Source organism: Merops nubicus, unplaced genomic scaffold (genome assembly GCF_000691845.1).
Source record: "Merops nubicus isolate BGI_N331 unplaced genomic scaffold, ASM69184v1 scaffold31257, whole genome shotgun sequence".
Taxonomy (NCBI): domain Eukaryota; kingdom Metazoa; phylum Chordata; class Aves; order Coraciiformes; family Meropidae; genus Merops; species Merops nubicus.
The window spans coordinates 1-19,720 of NW_008618890.1; the positions used below are offsets into that span (position 1 = coordinate 1).

At 50.1% G+C, this 19,720-nt stretch overlaps 1 protein-coding gene across 1 annotated transcript; it reads left to right on the forward strand.

The window, feature by feature from the left end:
* Nucleotides 1-89: 89 nt before the first annotated feature.
* LOC103776122 (histone-lysine N-methyltransferase EHMT1-like) lies at nt 90-19,715 on the forward strand (the record flags this gene model as incomplete). Its single annotated transcript, XM_008943618.1, has 7 exons — nt 90-641; nt 11,723-11,900; nt 13,599-13,735; nt 14,614-14,802; nt 15,370-15,450; nt 17,850-17,970; nt 19,618-19,715. Coding segments are annotated over exons 1-7 (1,350 nt in total), but the record flags the coding sequence as incomplete, so codon positions are not given.
* Between the last annotated feature and the right edge of the window lie 5 nt (nt 19,716-19,720).

Consider the following 19,720-nt stretch of genomic DNA (forward strand, 5'->3'; position numbering starts at 1 on the left):
TTCTATGATTCTCTTTGAAGTTTTGATACCACTTGTGACCTTTTCTCTCTCCTCTCTTCCACCTTATCCTCCCTCTTTCTCCAGGGTTTAATGCCATGGCTGCAGATGAAAGTGCTACAGAAAAGCAAGTGGGGGAACCCAAACTGGCGGTAGACGGTGAAACCAACGGTTCCTGTGAGCACAGCGAAGCTGGTGGCCACCCAAACCCAGCTAAAAACACTCAGGACAATACGAAAGTGAGCCAGCAGGACTCCAGTACTAAATTAAATAGGATAGCAGAAAATGGCATTTCTGAACGAGATGGTGAGACTGGGAAGCAAAACCATATGAAAGCTAATGACTTCACACAGACTTCTGTAACAGGGAGCAATGGATATATTCTAACCAAGCAGATGGCACAGGAGCAACCTCTAAGGACTACCAGCACCTTTGCTTCTCTCACCGGCCATGCTGCAAAAACCCTTCCAGGAGGAGCAAGCAAAGGGAGAACTGTGGGCTCCTTTTCTCAGATGCAAGCCACGATGCCAGCCAAGCTCGGGGAGGGCAGTAAGGACATGGATGCTAAAAAAGCCACCGCTGCTAACACTGAAGTCAAGGTCCACAGAGCACGGAAGACAATGCCTAAACCCACCCCCAGCCTGGTAATGTATACGTGCTGCTCTGCTTGCTCTGGGCTGTCTCTGAGTGGGCGAGGGGGACACTGAGCTGCCTAGGATCACCCTAACTCAGGGCTGTCCCACTGAGTGGATTGATTCCTTTATTCTGTAAAAATACAGCTAAGGGTTTCATTTCGTACAGAGAGCCAGAGGTGGTAAAACAGAGTCACCCGGCCACCAGCAGCTCTGTTCTCCAGTGTGTTTCTAAATATATAATTGACCCATTACCTTCTCCAGCAGATCCAAGTGAGACTCTGAGTGGCTTTGCTCTCTTGGCTGTGTGGCTCATCAGCTGAAATCCAGAGCTGCTCGGGAAGCAAATTAGATTTCTTAAAAGTTTGACCCCAAAGTAATTAAGCATGGCATGTTAACTCGAGGCTTCTCCTAAGCCTGGAAGCTGTTGAGAAGCTGCTGTGTTAGCCAACCTGATTGCATTGCTGTGTTCTTACAGTAGGAAACCAGATGATGTTTTCACTCTCTCTCTCTGTATTTTGCCTGCAGTCGTGTGGCTTGTTCAGAATTCCCTCCAGAATCCTTAGGGGTGGATTTACCATCACGTAATAAAACAGAGCTCTGCCTTTTTTCTTTTTAAGGAGGTGCCAAGTCACCTGGTGTGTTCATGTTGTAGAGGGGTGAATAGAAATGGGCCATTCTTTGTCATTGGCTAAGTTGGCTTCTTTTGGTTAATTTTGGTTCTTTTGCCCAAGGTGGGGGATAGCTACTGGAACAGGCAGATCTCCACTACAAGCACTTGGGTCTCCAGCCCTGCTGGTGGTTTTTATTTACCTACAGTGAGCTAGATCCTCTCATTGGGCTATATCTAAAGCTGGAGAGAGACTGCCCTCGAGGTCTAGGTCAAGGCAAGGGTTGTGGGCCCTGCCTGGCAGTGGGTCCCACCCAGAAATGAACAGGAAGCTGCTCCAGCTCTGTAACAGTTCCTGTCATGGATCACTGTAAGCTACCAGCAAATGCCAAGTGATCCTCAGCTGTCCCCCACGCTGCAGCACAGCAGTGGGGTGGGGTGGAGGGCTCAGAGCTGCCAGTCTCTGTGGTCTGGAGCAGGGAAACAGAGCAGAACAGGTCGGGTGGCAGCTGGCCAGCCACAGGTGGGGAGAGGTGGCACCACCACCTGTGCCTGCAGGAGCAGGTGGGAGTCCAGAGAGCACCCTGTGGGCACCCAGCCACCAGCAGGGCAGGAACCACACCCGCCACCGTTTCCCAGCCCCTCTCCCAAACCACAGGTTTCCTCTCCCCCACTGCAGTGAGTTCTCTGGCTCTGGCACCCCCACTGTGCTCTCTGGTGAGCGAGGGGGGATGCCCAGATGCCACACGTGGGGGCTGGGGCAGATCTCATGGCAGGCTGTCTCTGACCCAGCCAGGACCTTGCAGCCAAAGTGACCTCGCAGCTTACACGTGGGTGTAACGTGCCCCTACATTAGGCTGGGCAAGCCCCCAGACCCTGGCAGAATTTGACAGGGAGAGGTCCCTCGGGGCTGAGCAGTTGCAAGAGGCAGTTCCTGTCTAAAAGAGGAGTGCTGGGCTAGGAGGGAATGTTTTCCTCATTCATATTTTATGATACATCAGAAGAATATTTTCACGCAGCCCCTCGGGCTTCAAGGTTTGTCTGTCGAAGCTGCTGCTGGGGTGATGCTGGTGATCATTATTTGTTCACACAGTAACAGCAGCTTCAAAATCCAAAGCCTGCAGTTATTGGGCTGTTCTAGAAAGTGCATCGATGGTCCTCAGCACCTCTGGCCGTTTCCCTCGGGCTTAAAATAGGGAAATCAAATGTGCCAGGAGGGTGGGAAGAAGAGGCTGTTCTCATGTTCTCTGCTCAAGCCTCTGCCTCCAATGTGAACCCAAGATTTGATCTCGTTTCTGCAAGACAATAAAACATCTGCTTCGTTCAGCCTTCCTGATAATTGCTACCTAATTTTCCCCTATTGTCTTTCAAATTGACGTGCTGTTTTGAGTAGCAGAGAAGTCCTTGCTAGTTATTTGTCTGTCCTGATTATTTCTTTGGTGAGCTGCTTATAAGAGGCTCATCAGCAGAGCTTGCAGTAACTTCTCATGCACCAGCCTCCACGTTCACACCTTTTCCCCTTTGAGAACACCACGAGGGCAGGTGCTGTATTCCAGGAAATGAGTTGTGGAAATCACCCAGAAGTTGATGTTAAGAGGACACAGTACTTTTCTTTGCTAATATTTTTTGAGTTTTAAGCCAACAATCTTGTTATTTTCTTGGTGAACTGTTCTTGCAGACCTGTGTTGTCTGGGAGGGAGAGGGGGGAACGTGTTTTATTGCCTGTAAACTGTAAACATTTGTTCCTCATGGCTCTCACAGAAATACACTGGGGTCAAAAAGTTATTTTCTGTAACCCAGTAGCTGTCAGGGGACCTCAGTAGCCTTTTGAAAGGAAAAAAAGTAGTCTTTGAAAGGAATAAACTCTTTTTCTCGCCAAGTTAACCAGCTTTTTCTCTGTTTAGGAGTTGCTTCCTGAATTGGGATTGAAGCTGAATCTGAAACAGGTGACAATTTTAATTGGGGTTGTTGCATGTTAAGGTGGTTTTTGAGCAGAGACCTCAGAAGAGTTGGTGATAGCATCGTTGCTGCTCCCCCTCTCAGCACTGCAGTACCACGAGCATTGCACCTTTTGGAAGAGTCTTTCTTTCCTTCCTAATCCATTTACAACCCTATTAAGAATCTAAAAGTTTCCAGGGTCAGGCAACAGTCTGAAAGGCATGTGTGTGTGTTTCTGTGTTTGGAGAAGGTTCCTCCTGGTTGGAAACTCCAGTTTCTGAGCTTAGCATCACTAAGAGGTGCCTGGAAGGGATAAGGGATGATGAAGGTAGTGAAAGCATCCCATGGTTATCTTCTGAGATAGCAGGAGCAGATGGCTGAATTGGGAATCCTGGGTCGTGGGTCCATTCTTTAGCTGGTCACCACGAGGCTGTAGTGTGAGCTGTGTGTCTCTGGTGGTGTTTTTTCATGTTGTGCAGAGGACTGGGTCAGGGGAACTGAACTGTGGGAAGAAATAGTGCAAAAATCCATGAAATCAGGATCTCAGCCTGATTCACAATGGGAGCCCAAAACACAGGGGACAGTGTAAGCAGGGGAGACAAAGCCCTGGCAGGAGGGAGGACCTTGGAGCAGGAGATGCTTTGCTTGTGTTGGTGTTTTTGCCAATACTCATCAGACTGTACTTTTAAGCAGTGTTGCCACTAAATATGTGACTCCAGGCCCAGTGGGCTGCTTGCCTTCTGAGTGCCCACGGGTGCTGTGCTGCTGTGGAGTGTTGTGTTCTGTGTCAGTGCCCAGCAGCCCTGCAGTGGTGTGCTGATGTGGTCTGGGGGTTGCTTTGCAGGAACTTCTGGCTTAAGGTTGTCCTGTGTTCATCTCCTGGGGCCAGGCAGGTGGTTTGTAGGTGTCTGGGGTTCCTCAGCAGGCTCAGGCCCTCTAATATGCAGAAAATTCAAAATAAAGGGCAGGTCCTAATAGGATGGTGATTGTCTCCTCAAGGGGAAAAAAAACCCAAAAATAAATAAAAAGGGATCTGGAGCAGAAGTCTGGTGAGAAGCAGCTGAGGGAGCTGGGGGTGCTGAGCCTGGAGCAAAGGAGGCTCAGGGGAGACCTTCTGGCTCTGCACAGCTCCTGACAGGAGCCTGGAGCCAGGGGGGGTCGGGCTCTGCTCCCAGGGAACAAGTGATAGGACAAGAGGAAATGACCTCAAATTGCACCAGGGGAGGTTTAGGTTGCACCTTAGGGAAAATTTCTTCCTTGCAAGGGTTGCCCAGGGCTGTGCCAGGCTGCCCAGGGCAGTGATGGAGTCCCCATCTCTGGAGGGGTTTCCAAGCTGTGGAGATGTGGTGCTGGGGTCCATGGTTTAGTGGTGACCTGGCAGTGCTGGGTTAATGGTTAGACTTTGTGATCTTAAAGGTCTCTTCTAACCAGAATCATTCTGTGATTCTAAGTGAAAGGCTGTAGTAAATGGAGCTCTCCATCTGACTGCAAGTGCTGCTGTTGGCTTGTCTGAACCTAGAGAGGGGACCCCTGGAGGACTCTCTCCAGAGGGGTACCCGGGTGGGCACGGGCAGGCTGAAAGTGTGCAGTGCATCTGTGTGAGCCTGGCCACAGTTAAATGTCCTCTCTGGGAGATCTCCTTCAGGGATGGTGAGCCCAGAGGCTACCAGTGGACTTCCCCAGAGGGTTCACTGCAGAGGGAGGTGGCGAGTGGCTGCTGTGCAGTGCTTTCAGTGTCACATTTAATGGGTTATGCTCACACTGCTGAGCACAGCCTGCAGCACTGATGCTCCCAGGGCCCCAGCAGACCTACTGCTGTCAGGAGGCTTGCTGTGGAAACTGCTTTGAGCCACCCTGGTTTGGTTTGACTGATGTGTGGCACTCCCTTCCCCAGGAGCTGCTTGATCTGGGAGGGAACAGGGGTGAGGAGTGAGATCTCTCCCCGTGACCCTGCGAAGTCCACACCTCTGAGTGATGCTGGGTCAGAAAACCATTAAATGGAGGTTTGTGGCTTGGTTTAGGAACACCTACACTCAGGCAGGTCTCCCTGGCAGCCTAAACCACTGTGATTTTGTGCAGATATGTGGCCTCACACAAATCAGTGCAATTGCCATCAAGTCCCATTGGAATCCCTCTTCAAAGGGCATGTGTTCATCTGCAGGTGAAAGGATGTTAATAGGTGGATCAGCCTTGCAGCTTCTCTGGTCTAGATGAAGTCCAAAGCCATGGAGGTTGCTCTTGCTGCAGTGGTCAGGATCCCCTGGCAGCTCTGCTGGAAGTTGGTAGTGAAAAGTATAATTGTGCAGGAGAAAAGGGAGAGTAGCACCACGCCAGCTCCTACAGACACTGTCACCTGCTTGTGATAATTTTTTTTGTATAGCAGACTGATACTTCTCCCTTAAATATCATTCCCCAGTTTTTTTTTCCCCTGGTCCAAACCTGTGGATGATGGCTGGAGAGGAGAAGGTTGCTGTGTGACAGCTGCCATGTTGCCTGGTGGCAGTGGTGGTTAGCTTAGTCCTCTTGGCTACTTGGCTTTGGTTCCAAGCTCATACTGGGTGAAATTCCTTACAGGAAGAGAGCTAAGGCAGCTGATGTGTCTAAGCTGGAGCTGGTTCAGGGTGTTGGGCAGCTCTTCTGCAGTGCTCTTCAGAGCTGCCCTGCTCTGAAGCAGGACCTGCAGGGCCCCTGGCAGCATCCTTGCACCAGCACATGATGGAGTTCTGGTGTGGTTTCTCTTTGGTCATTGATAGCTTGCTTGCTTGGGTAACAGAAAGGCCTCTTCATTGCTGGGGTGTGGGGAGAACACCATGTATGGTCTGTCACACCAACATCAGGCTTAATTAGCAAGGTTGGTTTGTTCTGTGTGTTTTTCTTTTGGAAAAAAAAGAGGAAGATATTCTGTGTTTTGCCATTTTTAGTAAATTCCTCACTGTGAGGGTGGTGAGAACAAGTTCCCCAGAAGAAGCTGTGAATGCCCCATCCCTAGAAGTGCTTAAGGTGAGGTTGGATGGGGCTTTGAGCAACCTGCTCTAGTGGAGGATGTCCCTGCCCATGGCAGGGGGGTGGGCTGGATGAGCTTTAAGGTCCCTTCCAACCCAAACCAGGCTGCAATTCTCACTGCTGCTGGAGGTGACTTCTGCACAATAATAGAAACATGGTTGAGTCCATTGAAAGGTGGAAAGCATTCTAATTTCTGTACACACATAAAATACTGAGTTCTTGTCCCAGTCTAAGCTGTTTTCTTGACTGTTTTTCTCACAGTGGTGCTGGACATAGTTCTGGTCCCAGTTTTTCTATTTCTAGCCACAGGCATCTCTGGGAACGTTGGCCTGAGCCTTGGAATAGCTGTCTTCAGGTTCTTCACTGCTCCTTGCAATGCCCAGCAAGAAACAGTGATCCTTCTGCAGAGGATGAGCTGATAGCACCTGAGAAGCTGCAAGGAATTAGGACATTACTAACACAGCTTCTCTCTGTCATTTTTGGTCCTTTCTTGGCCTCCAGTGGCCCACACGTGTGGTGGTGAGGACATGTGAACACAGGGAGCTCCTTTGCACAGGGTTCTCCTCACCCTGCTTCTCTCCATTTACAGATGGAAACTGTGCTTAGCTGTTGAATGTAATTAAGGAAAGAATAAGAAGTCCATGGCTGTTTTGGAGAAGGATCACACACAGCAATGGAGTTTATTCAGAGTCAGGAATAGTGCTTCTCACTTCTAATGCTGCTGTTTGCAGGAGAGCCCATGTAGGGGTTAGGTGAAAGGACCTCTGCTCTCCTGGGTGTTCATTTGGTGAAGTGAAGGAGGATGTTCTTCATCCAGTTTCTGAGCAGAAGAGGCTGCTCAGTTAAAAAAGCAGTTAAAAACCCTCAGAGTGTGTGTGCCCTCATGAGTGTTGCTAGCAGGCAGTCCACGCCCAGGAGCTGCCTGGAAGCTGTGCATCACTTCCCTGGCATGGCTGCTCCTGGGGCAGGCTCCAGCTCTGCAGAGCATTCTGGATCTTCTGTTAGGATTTGTTACAGCACATTGGCTGAGGAGATGTTGACCAGCAGTCAGCTCCCTGAGGATTGTTATATCTGCTACCTGCTAAGCCCCTCTGTGCTCTGCCAGCACAAGTGTCCTCTCCTGGGAAAAGGTCAGAGAGGCTGTAAGCCAAGAAGCAAGAGTTTGCTTGGATTTAGAATGATGGGATGGTTTGGGTGGGAAGGGACCATTCAAAGTCATCCAGTCCACCCCCCTGCACTGAGCAGGGACATCTGCAGCTAGAGCAGGGTGCTCAGAGCTCCATCCAACCTCCCCTGGGAGGGTTCCAGGGATGGGGCAGTGACCACCTCTCTGGGCAGCCTGGGCCAGGGGCTCACCAGCCTCACAGTAAGGAATTTCTTCCTTCTCTCTAGTCTAAATCTCCCTCTTTTAGTTTAAAACCAGCCCCCTTCTCCTCTGTGGCTGCCCCAGCCCAACTCTCTCCTGCTGGGCTCCCAGCAGAGGGGTTCCCCCCTCGGGGCATGGCTGGGGCTCCTCTGGCCCCGCTCCAGCAGGTCCCTGGCTCTGCTGTGCTGAGGACTCCAGAGCTGCCCCAGCACTGCAGGGGGGTCTCACAGAGCTGGCAGAGGGGCAGGATCCCCTCCCTGCCCTGCTGCCCACACTGCTGGGGGGGCAGCCCAGGCTGGGGGGGCTCCTGGCCAGCTCCTCACCCCCAGCACCCCCAGGGCCTTCTCCCCAGGGCTGCTCTCCAGCCCTGCACCCCCAGCCTGGATTGATACCAGGGCCTGCCCAGTGTAGGAGCAGGACCTTGCACTTGGCTTTGTTGAACTTCGTGAGGTCCACACTGTCACACTTCTCAAGCTTGTCCAGACCCCTCTGGAAGCAAGCTGATGACAGGGAGCTGCAGGCAGTTTTACAGATACCTGCTTGATGCTGCTTCTTGTGCTAGGAACAGGGAGAAGAAGAACCATGAACTGGAAGAAGGTGGCAGGTGACAGGAGGGTGAATTACTGTGAGCTGTCAAAGTGACCAAATAGCCCACAGAGGGGCTTAGAGCTTTGTCCTGTCACCCTGGGGCTGGGGCACGGGGTGGGCTGGAGGCAGCTGCTCTGCCTGTCCTGCAGGAGAACCTTTGTCTGGGGTTTTCCTTGGACAGCCTTTTCCCTGGCAGGAAAATCTCCAGAGCTAAATGGATGGGCAGTGTTTGGAGAAGTCCCTGATGGTGCTGGGGCCTCCCAGGTGGATCTGTGAGCTTGGTGTTTAGATGGATCATGGCAGCTTCTTGTTTCTGTTGTGCTTTGAGAGGAGTCTGTGATGCTACAGCACCTGCTCACCCTGCTCCCAAATCCACAGTCCATCCTTGGCTGTTGCTTCTTTGCTTTGGACCTGCCTGCTCTCCTCTGCTGGGAGGTGTCACCTGGGCAGCAGAAGTGGAATAGCCCTGCAAGGAAGGGCCTGGGTGTGCTTGAACCAGCTCTTAGCCAACGTGGTGGGGTCTGAAGGAAGAAGACACTTCCCAGCAGAGCAGTGTGCTAGATTAGCAAAGCCTCTTTTGTGGGAGTGTTTAGATTTGGAGCAGATAGAGCAGAGCATAACAGCTCAGTGTAGCAGGCCAGGGTGGGCTGGACCTACAGGCTCAAATTAAAGAACTGGCAGAACTCAGAGATGTTAGAAATGAGAAGAGATACACAAGTGTGTAAGAGAGATGTATGTGTTACTGCTGATTTACTCAGCTCCTCGTGCTCTCAGGCTTCCCAAGTGACCTGGTCACCTCCCTGCAGGAATTCTTGCTCTGTAGCATTGCTGCACACGCCTCCAAGTAACAATCCAGATCTCCCAAGGCTTAATTTGATTTAAAACCTGCTTTACTGTAATTGCCATGAAAAAGTCACATTTAGCAGTTGTCACGCTGCCCCATTGAAGATTTTTTATTTCCTTATTGTAATTACAGGGGGAGGGAAAAACCCCAAGCTAATAACATACTACTTTTTCATTTAAAATTTGTTTGTGTTCTTCCAAATGTTCTGGCATGGTCTGAATGTGAATTCTTGATGTTTGGGAGTAAGGGGAAGTTTTGTCAGAGACCAGTTGCAAGAACCTGCACTTAAAGGGGAAAAAAATGCAGCCCTTACACACCCTGTTGCAAGGAACTCTGCGTCAGATCTGCCCCTCCTGAGCTCATTTCTCTAATTTTAAGTTAAAAATGGAAGGCAGTGGCTGTTTCAGGGGAATTGGGAGTTCTCAGAATAACCTTGTAGTCAAGAGTTACCATCAACCTTTAGGTCTATAAACTCAGGACTTTTAAGAGGTATAAATAGTGTTGTTGAGCCTTTTGCTGGCATACAGTGCCCAGCACTCCTGATGGACCTTTTTTTTTAAAGGGTAGAAGAACTGGAAGCAGGCTCAGGAGTGATCCAGAAAATGATCCTGTGGACACTTCATTTGTTCATTCTATTAAACTTATCGAAGAGAAACTTTAAAAAAGAAAAAACCAGCTTGCTCATAATCCATAAGTATGTGCTTGGAGAGAGAGTTTCTGATGATACAGGGCTTTTTAATTTAGTTGATAAAGCTTAATGCATTTAATTTATTTGACAGTGAGAGCAATTGATCAGCATACCAAAGGATCTGGTGGATTTTTCATCCTTGAAATCGTTAATCCAAGACTAGATGCCTTTTAAGAAAAGATGTGGCAATTCAGCCATGAGTTATGGGCTTGATGCAGGAATCATTGGCCACTTGATGGCCTTTTTGTGCAGGTCATTTCTGATTCTCATTATAGCTTCTCTGCCCATGACCACGTCCTCACTCTCTGCCAGCAGCCTGCACGTGGCAGAGCTGTAATTAGGAGAAGCAGTCGCTGCCTCGTTTGTTCACAAGGTCACATTACTTGGAAGCAGTGACTAAGAACTGAACCTGGACTTTTCAAGAGCAGTTTTATGGCTTGCTGCTTTTCATTCCTTCCTTTCTTTTGCCTGGATTCCTCTTTCTGGTTTTGGTGTTTCAGCTGTTGCTTCAGAAGTCCCCTGAGAAGCATTTCCCTGCAGGTGGAGTGGCACTGAAGCGTTGCCACCACAGAGCTGGCCATGTGCTAACTGTGCTCTTGGCCTTCTGCAGCATCTGCCAGACCTGCCTCCTGCGTGCCAGTGGAGAGGACAGATGTGTGGGCAGGTGTGGGTGCAGTTAGGTCAGCTGTTAGATACGTAAGGGGAACAGAGGAGACCACAAAAATGATGCCAGGGCTGGAACCCCTCTGCTGGGAGGCCAGGCTGAGAGAGTTGGGGTTGTTCAGCCTGGAGAGGAGGAGGCTCCAGCTGGGGAGACCTTCTTGGGGGCTTCCAGTACTTTTACAGGGCCTGTCAGAAAGTTGGGGACAGACTTTTTAGCAGGGCCTGTTGCAGCAGGACGAGGGGCAGGGCAATGTTATTAAGCTAAAAGAGGGGAGATTTAGACTAGAGAGAAGGAAGAATTGTTGATCCTGAGGGTGGTGAGTCCCTGGCCCAGGCTGCCCAGAGAGGTGGTCACTGCCCCATCCCTGGAACCATCCCAGGTGAGGTTGGCCGGGGCTCTGAGCACCCTGCTCTAGCTGCAGATGTCCCTGTCCCTGCAGGGGGGTTGGACTGGATGACTTTGAATGGTCCCTTCCCACCCAAACCATTCTATGATTCTAAATCCAGCTTAAAATATCACATCACCACTCCCTGTTAGTACAGTGGTGGCCAGAAAAGGTGCAGGACTGTGGGATGTGGAGATGCAGGAAGCTGATTCCGTGACCAAAGGTGCTGGGTGAGACTTTGCATTGAGTACAAGCCTGAACCAGAGCAGTACAAGCTGCCTTGGTGCCTGGGAGCCTGGCTGCAGCAGCAGGGAGTGCAGAATTCCCTTCATTTGCAGTAGGAGTTGTAGCCTGCCCTGTGTTTGTTGTTGCTGCAGCTGGATGGGGAGAACCTGTGCTGGTAGCTGGGTTAAAGTCAGCTTGGACAGGTCTGTGCTGTGGAATGAACCTGCAATGTCAAGGAAATGCCTGTTTTGTCTGGGGTTTGTTGGGTGCTAGGCTAGAGGTGGGAGCCTTGGCTAAGACTTGCTGGCCAAAAGGAAGGAACCTTTCCTGCTGCTGCCTGCTCTTCTGAAACACCTCTGCAGGACTCTGGTCTCGTGCATGCTTGATGTGACACCCACACTCAGGCTGTGTTTTGGGGAACAGGTGCATTTGCTGCATTTGTTGGTCTTTTCCAGAGCCAACCAAACGCCTGGGTAAACAGTGTCTGGTCCTTGCCATGATCTGCTGCTGCTCTGGACCTGGCCCTGAGGTCACTGTTCACCTTCAGGGGCAGTGCCTGCAACCAGTGAAGGAGCAGCAGGCTGGGAGGGTCTGGTAGCTTCAGGCAAATGAACATCCTGTGCTAGGGGAGGACCTGTCTGCTTCTGAGTTGGATGTGTGGTCTTGTCTTCAGATGAAAGTGATTATATGTTAGAGAAAGGAATTAAATTTATTTTCTGATTTTTCTTTTTTAATGTTTTTTTTAATGCAGAGGCTCAATGTAACTGCATTTTGTTTTCCAGCACGCAAGTAAAGACCCCAAAGATGGGAGAGACAGCAGAGATCAAAAAGAACCCAAGGAGGAAGGCAACAAGAACATGCTGGAGTTTGGGAAGCCGTTGCCCTTGCCCTCTCTCCCGGGCCTTCACCAGTCACTACCTCAGAACCAGAGCTATGTGGCCACCACGAAGTCGCAGACAGGTGAAAAGGCCAGAGTTAAATCCCCATGGGCAGTGAGCTCCCAAACGTGTGGCTGTGTGATTGAGTGGGAGAGGAGGCATGTCAGCAGGGACTGAAGCCTCTCTTAGTCCCTTTTTCCCACTGGATGTCCTTTAGGCTTCCCTCTCCTGCTGGCAGCAGTAGGGCTGCTGCCACAGACCTCGTTTGACAGCTGCCATTTCATCCAGTCACTTCTCTGCACGTGACTGTTGCACTGCAGGTGTGCTGCTTGTTCCTCTGGACTCCCTTCTGGTCACCTCTGGGTGTTGTGCAGGGTACAGTGAGGTGACTGTCCTCTCCTCCCAAGGAACAAATGATAGAACAAGGAGAAACACCCTCAAGGTTTGCCAGGGGAGGTTTAGTTTGGATATGAGGAACAATTTCTTCCCTGAGAGGGTTGTCCAGGGCTGTGCCAGGCTGCCCAGGGCAGTGGTGGAGTCCCCATCCCTGGAGGGGTTTCCAAGCTCTGGAGATGTGGTGTGAGGGATGTGGGTTAGTGGTGTCCTGGCAGTGCTGGGTTAATGGTTAGACTTGATGATCTTAAAGGTCTCTTCCAACCAAAGCAATTCTGTGATTCTGTGATTCTTGCAGTCCCCTGTTCAAGTTGCCTCCCAAGTGAAGTCCACCAGTGTCTGCTCTGCAAGGAGCACCTGCCATACACTCCTGTCTCTGCTGCCCTGTTTCATGGGCTGCAGGTCCCTCCCTGGTGACGTGGGCAGGTAGACATGCCCTGACAGGCACCACCACACCAAGGCTCACTCTTCTGCTTAAACTTGTTCCTAGAGGAGACACTTTCATCCCATCTTCCTGCTTGACGTTCTGGAGATGTTTCAATCAATTCTAAGACACTTTGTGTATAGACATGACAACTGGTTATCATCAACTACATCCTTATCAATAAATGTAATTAGGTTAACTGTTTTTTGGAGAGGTCTCTTGATAGATTTTTGATGAAATTTCATCATAGTGGGAGAGGAAGAAATGCTTTCAAGGAAGAGGCTGTACAGCCACAAATGATAATACTGGTGCTGAAGCTGCTGTTCCCTGCTGTAGGCTCTTCTTGAAGAGCCTTCACAGAGTGTTCTTCTGATGTGTATTCACCAAAGCCATCATCAGGCAGCAAGGTGTGATGCCTGATTTGATCAGAAGAGACTTAACAAATTAAGACTTAATCAAAGTTGCGAAAGGAATCAAACAAACCTCCACAGCAGGTGTGAAATGAGGTTAAACAGCAAAGAGTTCTTTATTTAAGGTACCTTTTCCCTGTGTGTTCTTCAGTTCTTGGACGATCCCTTTTGTTGTAAGTTGGTATTATTAGCCCTGCAGTATCTATTTGAGCAAGCTGGATTCTGTTCAGCCTCCTACAGCATCAGTGATACTGCCAAACACAGGCTAATTTAAGGATCTGATATTGTGTGTGGTGATGTAGGGGCCAGAAGAAGTGTGGAGAGGATGCTCAGAATATGGGTGGGTTTTCAGCACGGGCAGAAAGCTCTTTGTGTGTTTGCATGCACGTCTCTGTCATCTTTGGGTTGACTTGTTAATAAGTTAGTTGGAATGGGAAGCCTTTTTCTCAGATCATGTCCTCAAATGTGGTTTCCCCCCAGTACAGCCTCTATTCCCAATCCCTCCTTTTCATTCCTGAGCAAACTTTGGGTTTCTTTTGCTTCTCTTTTCCAGCTGCTGCAGTATCTCGGAAGAAAAAACGGAGAATGGGAACCTATAGCCTGGTTCCCAAGAAAAAGACCAAAGTGTTAAAACAGAGAACAATGATTGAGATGTTCAAGAGCATAACTCATTCATCTGTGGGTGCCAAGGTAAGGGGAGTGCTGAGCCCACTGCTCGTGTTTGTTGTCACCATGCACGTCCCTTGTCCTGGCACACCAACCCCATGTGTGGGTGCAGGAAGGTGAAGGTGATGGCTTGTCAGTCAGCACCTTCCATTCTGAGTCTATATCTTCCTTCTGGCACCAGCATCCTGCCCATAGCAGCCTTGCTGCTTTGAAAATGGCTTTTTCAGCCTGACTGTTCAGATACCAGCTCTTAAACAAATGTTTTCCAGTCAATGTTCCCCTTCTTGTCCCGTGAGTCCTGTGGAGCTGGAGAGATTTCAGGTACAGCCCATGTGCTGCCCTTTTTGTTTTGGTGTCCTCAAGGTAACTGTCTAGTGTTGATGCTTGAGGCTGTAGAGTGAAACAACTGGTTGCTTGAAAAGGTTTAGGCAGGGACACACTCCTGATGAAATTCTGCTTTTGCTGCAACCTATGGCCTGAAGTTTTGGTCTTTGAGTTCAAGGAGAACAATGCAAGGGCTTCACAGAGTGGACTGATAATCCCTCTGTAAGTAACTTTGCTTTGCATTCCCTGGAAACCTTCTTGTGCCCTTGGTGGAGCTGCCTTTCCATGTTCAAATTAAGATTAGAGGGCTCCTGCCCAGCAGCCCTCCTCCCCATAAAGCCTTTGTACAACCACGTGAGTCTGGAATGGCTCCTGGTGGCCCTGCAGTCCCCAGATCAGCAAAGGTTAGGTGACACATGGCTCTGCTGGCAGCCCTGAGGAGCTCTGGAGGGACATGTAGCCAGCTTTCCCTGGCAGCTTTCAGGCTCCCAGCACAGAGGTGGTCTGGGGTGAATTCAGCTGCTCTGTCCTGTGAATTGACCTTGTCTTTGTGGCTCGTGTGCTTGGACGACTTTCAGAGTGAAAAGGACCTGGGGGATGCCAGCCCTCACGTGAATGGGGAAAGCATAGATGTAGACTCTGAAGAGGAAGACTCTGATGAGTTGGAAGAGGAGGATGATCATGGAGCAGAACAGGCAATTGTGTTTCCTGTAGATGATAACAGGACCTCTAAAGACAGCGCCTCCGACGCAGACAACGCCAGAAAGGTATTCACATGCCCTGGGCAGGACTTGAAGGGGCAGGAGTGGCATGAATTGGGGCCATTTCTAGGCTTTATTAGCCTGCAAGATGGCAGAGAGCCCAGCAGTGGTAGTGAAGCTCAACCAATGAGTTGCTTTCCTAATCTTGCTTGTAACTGGGCTGGTAAAGCACTAAAATTGGTTTAGTTCATTTTTTTCCCAATCCTGACACATAGTGTAGACTTGAGGCTGGTTTGGGATAAACAAGGAAGTTAAGATTTGGTTGGAAAACTTTCTTCTGGGGTTAGATATTCTTGTTTTTTCCTCTGTCCCATCCCCATGGATGTACCATGATGTGAATTAACAGCCTGGGAGTCCTTGTCCTGGAGAGGAAATTCTGGTTGTGCATGTGCAGGCTGGGGCTGGGTGCTGAGCACGGCAGGATGATAGGGGGAAGCCCTGCTGGGTGGGGGCACAGCAGGAAGATGAGGGGATGCTCTGCTGGGTGCTGAGCACAGCAGGATGATGGAGGAAGGTCCTGCTTGGAGAGACCTGACCTGACTCTTTCTGTTCTTGGGCAAATGGTGGCTGCAGATTGATGATGGCGAGTCTGAGGAGGAGCAAGAGTCTGGAGAGTCTGGGGAGGAGGAGGAAGATGGAGATGAGTCTGACCTGGTAAGTCTGGCTGCTAAATGTGTCTTGCAGCCTGTGTCCTGTTGGTAATAATTTCCCCTTCACACCCCTGCCACGAAGAGCAGGCGAGTGGAGCTGGGTAGTTTCATGTCTCTGTGACAAAACTCACTCTCTGAAACCACCCACACACAGAGTATTGTTTTCCAGAAGGTGCTTAACCCTGATCTGTGATACTATTAATTGCCTTCTGAGGCTAATTAATGGGCTTTTCTTTGTTGTTTTCAACAAGCTGTTTGACTGCTTTAATGATTTGAATGTTAGTAGAAATATTTAAGGGTGCTTAAATTCTTCAGAGGTGGACTTGGCAAGTGCCAGGAATGTTTTCTTGACAACCTGAAGCTCTGCATGGCTTTTCCAAGCTCAGGTGGAGTTGGTCCCAAATCCCTTGGCCCAGCCCACAGCCTGAATTCACATTGATCCCACATACCACTGCTACCAGCCAAGCAGCTCCTAGCAGGGAGACATACAAATAGCAGACAGACAGACAGATACTCTCCCTAGGAGGTTGTCTCTATAGTGCTAGGGCAGGACTTTCACCAGCTGCTGGTGATTTTTACTTCTTATTTTTAGTTGGTTAGTGAAGAGAACCTGATCTGGGTTTTTTTTCAAATTGAAATTGCTGTTCATTGCTTGTCTCTGCCCTCCACCCTCTCCTTTACTTCAAAATTTTGCTCCCTTTCCACAGCATTTCAAGTTGAGCAGCCAGCATTTAAGGCACCCCAACTCTTCAGTCACCTTGAGAAACTTATTGGCTTCATTTTCTTGATGTTTTGAGCCAAAGGCAGAAATTCCTATAACCAAGGGAATCGTTGAAGCTCTTTAGAGTCTTGTTCCTTGTGCTCTGACACTGCAAGAGCCAGAGAGGACCAAGCAGCAGGGCCTGTGTAGCCTGCCCCTTTCTGTGGGTAGCTGAGGCCAGTCTGTAGGGTTAGCTCAAACCAAGCGTTGAGCCTGCACTCAAGTCCAAACTCCCAAGTCTTATCTCCACATCCTAGATGGTGGTTTTTGCTCAGCTCGTATGTGGTGAGTCAGTCAGTTCCCCAGACAGGGACTGGCTCAGATGCAAACCTCTCCCCCACAAGCAGCGTGATGCAGTTGGTGGAAGCCACGTGGTGGGGCAGAGCTGAGCCCACGCCTGGGGACAGTGTTCAGGGGCAGTGTAGACACGCTGTGGAGCTGCCCCAGAGAGCCAGGGCTCAGGGCCACCTCTGCCCAGCTTTGCTCACTGGGATAACAAGGCATGATGCAGCAGCAGCTTCCTGTGAAGGTAGGGCCTGATCCAGCCACTGGTAATGGCAGCAGGAGGTTTTTTGTGGCTTTGGTGGGAGTTGGATGAGCCTCATGAGGTGATGGTTTCAGTCCAAGCGTCAAGTTGGGATTTTAATGATGGGATTTTAGCAATGCATATCTATGTCTAAAGGGCAGGGGTCAAGAGGATAGGGATGGGGCCCAACTCTTGTCAGTGGTGCCCAGTGACAGGACAAGGGGCAACGGGCACCAACTGGGAGCCAGGAGGTTCCATCTGAACACAGCAAAAAAGTCTTTGGTGTGAGGGTGGCCGAGCCTGGAGCAGCTGTCCAGAGAGGTTGTGGAGTCTCCTCTGGAGAGATTCCAAACCTGCCTGGCTGTGACCCTGGGCACCCTGCTGTGGGTGAGCTGCTGGAGCAGGGGGGCTGGAAGAGATGATCTCCAGAGGTCCCTTCCATCCCCCACCACACTGGGATTCTGTGATTGATGTGTTGAAGACTGCCTTACAGGGTTGGGGTGCCTCATTCCCTGTTCTGATGTTGACTTTGATAACCCACCCTAGACAACTGTATATTTTTTAAACCAAAACCCAAACCCTGTTTAGATTGTGAATATTTGCTGCATGATTAGTCTGTGCCACCTCGCTCAGGGAGAGGGCTGGTCTGCTGCTGTAGAGTTCAGTTCCCTTGGGTCCACCCCAACCCTGTAGGGTGGCTCTGCAGGTGCAAGGTGGGTTTTTTATTGGCATTTTCTAGCACGGCTGTGGAGCAACATGAATATTTGGGTTTGAAAACCCCACAGTCTTTCTGGGGAGAAGCTGAACGCGTGCGTGTGCCTAACTGCATTACTGTGCAGAGGTGCTGAGCTGCTCCTGCAGTGAGCGTGGTGTCAGAGCCTACGTGGAAGAGAAAGTGAAGCATGCAGGATAGAAATGGCAGGAAATACACCCACACGTGTGTGCTTGTGTTTCCTCCTCGGAGCCCTAAAGACACCTTAGCACCAGTTGATTTCACCCCCCCACTCCTCAGGGCCTTTTCGCCCCGCTCCAGCTGCGGGAGGGCTCGTCCCCGTGGGCGCAGGGGACCCCTGGGGCCAACATGCCTTATGTGCACGTGGCCTCTCTGGTTCTCCAGAGCTCGGAGTCCAGCATCAAGAAGAAGCTGCTGAAGAGGAAAGGGAAGACGGACAGTCCATGGCTGAAACCCACCCGCAAGAGGAGACGGAGGAATAAAAAGAAACAAGCTGGTGTGCTAGGTAACTAACGGGGGTTTGTTCCTCAGCTACCCAGAAACGAGCCTGCCAGGGGCTTGGGGAAGGACCCGGGGCCCCTAAGGCAGTGGCTGGCTGCAGAGCTTGCTCTTCCTTTGCAAGGTTGGGTGATAAACCAGGGTGTGAGCTTGCATCTCACAGACAGTAGCTGCTGGTGTGCACGTTTTACAGCAGAGTACATACGAGGTGGCTTTATCTTCGTTGTGCTGGGGGAATATTTTGTTGTTTGTGCATTCCCTTTATTTTAGAGTATCCAAAAAAAGACCATGTGGACTCATGTCCATGTGGATTAATGTCCAGTGAGCTTGGGGATTGTGGATAGATGCAGAAGGGGAAGGAATAACCACCCCAGAGTGATGCTCAGTTACTTTTGTGTGGATGTTTGTCCAGCTGAATGGAATGCACAGGTTGCCTTTGCTTATTTTGAAAGCACCACAGTGTAATGAGCTACCTCTGGCCCATCTCATGGTGTCAGTGTTCTTGTTTGACATATAAGTTACCCAGCAAAACATGTTACTTGTTTTCTGCAAGCTGTTGGTTGGGGAGAGCCAAGAGTGCAGGCTGGATGTGATACTCCTTTTCAGGAAAGATAACAACATGGGTAAAAAAGAGTGGATATTCTCTGAAGGGAAGCTGTGCCTTCAGTGTCCTTTTCTTTTTAGGGTTTCACATGTACCTTGACATCAAAGGGTTTATTCTGTGCTTGCTAATTCCAAACAGGCCATTTTTTTTTTAATCAGCAGATTTGTGGCTGATTAAATGACCATGCTTCAGCCTCTTGTCCATGCTTGGGGATTGTCAGTCATCTGTCTTGCTCCTCTTCCTCCCAAGGCAGCCCCTTTCTCAAGACAGAGTAAAGGCCATTGATCCCTTTTGGAGCAAATGGCTGATTCTTCATGTCAGATGCAGACTGGTTTTGTGCCCCTTCAGTAAAGGTGGCAGCCAGTCTTCCAGACTAACAGAAGTCTCTTGGCCAAGCTGGAGTGGGAGAAGCAAACCAGTGGGAAGGCAAAGCCAAGGGAGAGCGACGAGATTGACAGTTCCCATGGAAGCTCTGAGGGGTCCCCACGCAATCTCTTCCCAGCAGCAGCTCTGCTCACTTAGAGCCAGAACTTGCCTTTTGTGGGTTTCCCCTCCCATGAAGCTGCATGTCACCTCTCTCGTCCTCCACAACATACATGATCAGCCAGTTTGCTCTGCCTGGCCGGAGTGTGCCTGGAGCCCTTTGCAGGAGGTTGGAGAGGGGAGGATGTGCTGAGCCCTGGTGTCATCCATTCCTTGTGCCATTTAAGCTTCTGCTGCCCGTGCACCACGGCAGCAGGCAGATGTGCCTTTCAGAGGCAGAACTTGGCTCACTTGCTCTTTATTTTCGTTGTTACCTACCTAAGTGGAAGTGGAAAATCTGTCTGATCAGACAGGGAAGGAACTCAGAGATCAGTCAAGCCATGGATGCCCAGATGATGCATTTTCATAATTCTATGGGCATCTACAGTCATGGCCTCTCTGAGTAGCCTGCACACCGCCTGCTCGCTTAAATATGGCCCTTACAGCCCACACCTGCTCACACACCCTTTATTTATTATTTTATTATTATTCTTTTAGCTATATAGACACACGTGTATTTCCATCTAGGTGCCGAAGCCTATAAACCATCTTTGGGAGGCAGAGAGGGCCCCGGGCAGGAGAACAGCATGGAGTACATGGAGGTGTCCCTGGATTCCCTGGATCTCCGGGT